The 1,461-nt window shown below is 42.8% G+C and overlaps 1 protein-coding gene across 1 annotated transcript; it reads right to left on the bottom strand.

Moving 5' to 3' along the window:
- Positions 1 to 466: 466 nt before the first annotated feature.
- On the bottom strand, positions 467 to 1,163 carry LOC125178671. Its single transcript, XM_047882993.1, has one exon. The coding sequence runs from the start codon at positions 1,098 to 1,100 to the stop codon at positions 681 to 683; it is 420 nt and encodes a 139-aa protein (XP_047738949.1). The 5' UTR covers positions 1,101 to 1,163; the 3' UTR covers positions 467 to 680.
- Between the last annotated feature and the right edge of the window lie 298 nt (positions 1,164 to 1,461).

The raw sequence follows: 1,461 nt of genomic DNA on the forward strand, positions 1-1,461 counted from the left end.
TTTCGCGCCTGCGGCAGTTAGGGCGGGCGAGACATACAGCATTTCCTTTCGCTTATCCTCCTTCACTGACGAAAAAAAATCCCGCGTGTTATGTGAGCCTTCTTCCTTTACACGAAAAAAATATATACTAATCCATATTTTCTGTTTCTCAATGTTCACTCTTCGCATTTTTCCATCATGTTGAAGTCTAATTTTGTATTTCTCTTACTGTCTCAAGGTCTATCTGAAATTTCCGTTTTTTGCCGCATTTTCTTTCATACCCTAATATAAAGCGAACATTTTGATCATTTTCATTTTTTCCTCTTCGCGTTCATTGCCTGAAATAATTCAATTATCCTTCGTTTTGATCATGTCTCTGTTTAAACCGCTAAATGGCCGCAATTTTAGTATACATTCCAAAACGATAAATCTCGCCTCTACGTCAAAGGATATCTAGCCTAAAAAAGGATCAATGGAAAAACAAGTGTATATCTTAAAAGTATTTTATTAAATGCCGAGAAACGAGTGCATTCAAAAGCAAATAAATATGTCTTCATAATATCACAGCAATGGATGGCGGCCTCAGTCTTCAGAAGTGACGTCTGAATTCGAAGGTTCAACAGCCCTAAGTCGGAGGAGATCCACGACACGTGGAGCCTCTATCACAGATCGCAACGATGTCACTCCATCAATTATTATTATCACGCTGATTTTGTACTGACGGGCGGTAGTCTTGCAGACCGGTTAGCCTTCATGTTGCTGTTGAATGAACACAAGTGAGGGTACAAGTCCCAGAGATCTTCTTCCTCTCCGCCGGTCCAAAAAGTACCGAACTGAATTTCCGTGTCTTCGTTTAGGAGCAAAACTCCGTTGTGTAGGCTTGGGTTGTGTTCAAGGTCGAGAGATGCTGGGGAAGCTTGGATGATTTGCCGCAATCTTGCTTCAAGAGCTTCGTTTTGCAGGTTTTCGTTGATCTCGATGTCAAAGTTTACTCGCTCCAGCTCTTGATTCTTCTTCGATGTCTTCGTAAATATGTGTAGTGACTTTTTCAGTGCTGATTTGATGGCCTTCTTGATCTTGAATAATGTGATGAAACTTTTATTGCGGGTAGAGAGAGCCATGGCTGCTCAGTGAGCGGAACGATGCGTCTACTGAGAACGGGAGTAGTACAACCGACAGGGCGATCGGGTATGGTCTGAGCGTGGGTTGGATTTGGCGATCCTTATATAGCCGGCAGCCTGTGACGTCACGGGCACGTGATCCTCGTGGCAGGTGTGCGCACCACGAGCACAACGCGACGAGCCCGCGCTGCTGATGCCAGATAACACCACACGAAATAATTCCAATATCGTTCACTATAAGCACCTCTTCAATTTTAAGGTCGTTTTACACCTTCCCAATATAATCAAATTTATATATATTGGCAGGAGGCGGCAACGCAGCTACTTTCACTGAAAAACACGATAAAAAATTCTAATAAAA

This window comes from Hyalella azteca, unplaced genomic scaffold (genome assembly GCF_000764305.2).
Source record: "Hyalella azteca isolate HAZT.00-mixed unplaced genomic scaffold, Hazt_2.0.2 contig1566, whole genome shotgun sequence".
Classification (NCBI taxonomy): domain Eukaryota; kingdom Metazoa; phylum Arthropoda; class Malacostraca; order Amphipoda; family Hyalellidae; genus Hyalella; species Hyalella azteca.

Excerpts from the sequence above, each read along its gene's own strand:
- LOC125178671 (XM_047882993.1), bottom strand. The coding sequence starts at position 1,100 with ATGGCTCTCTCTACCCGCAATAAAAGTTTCATCACATTATTCAAGATC.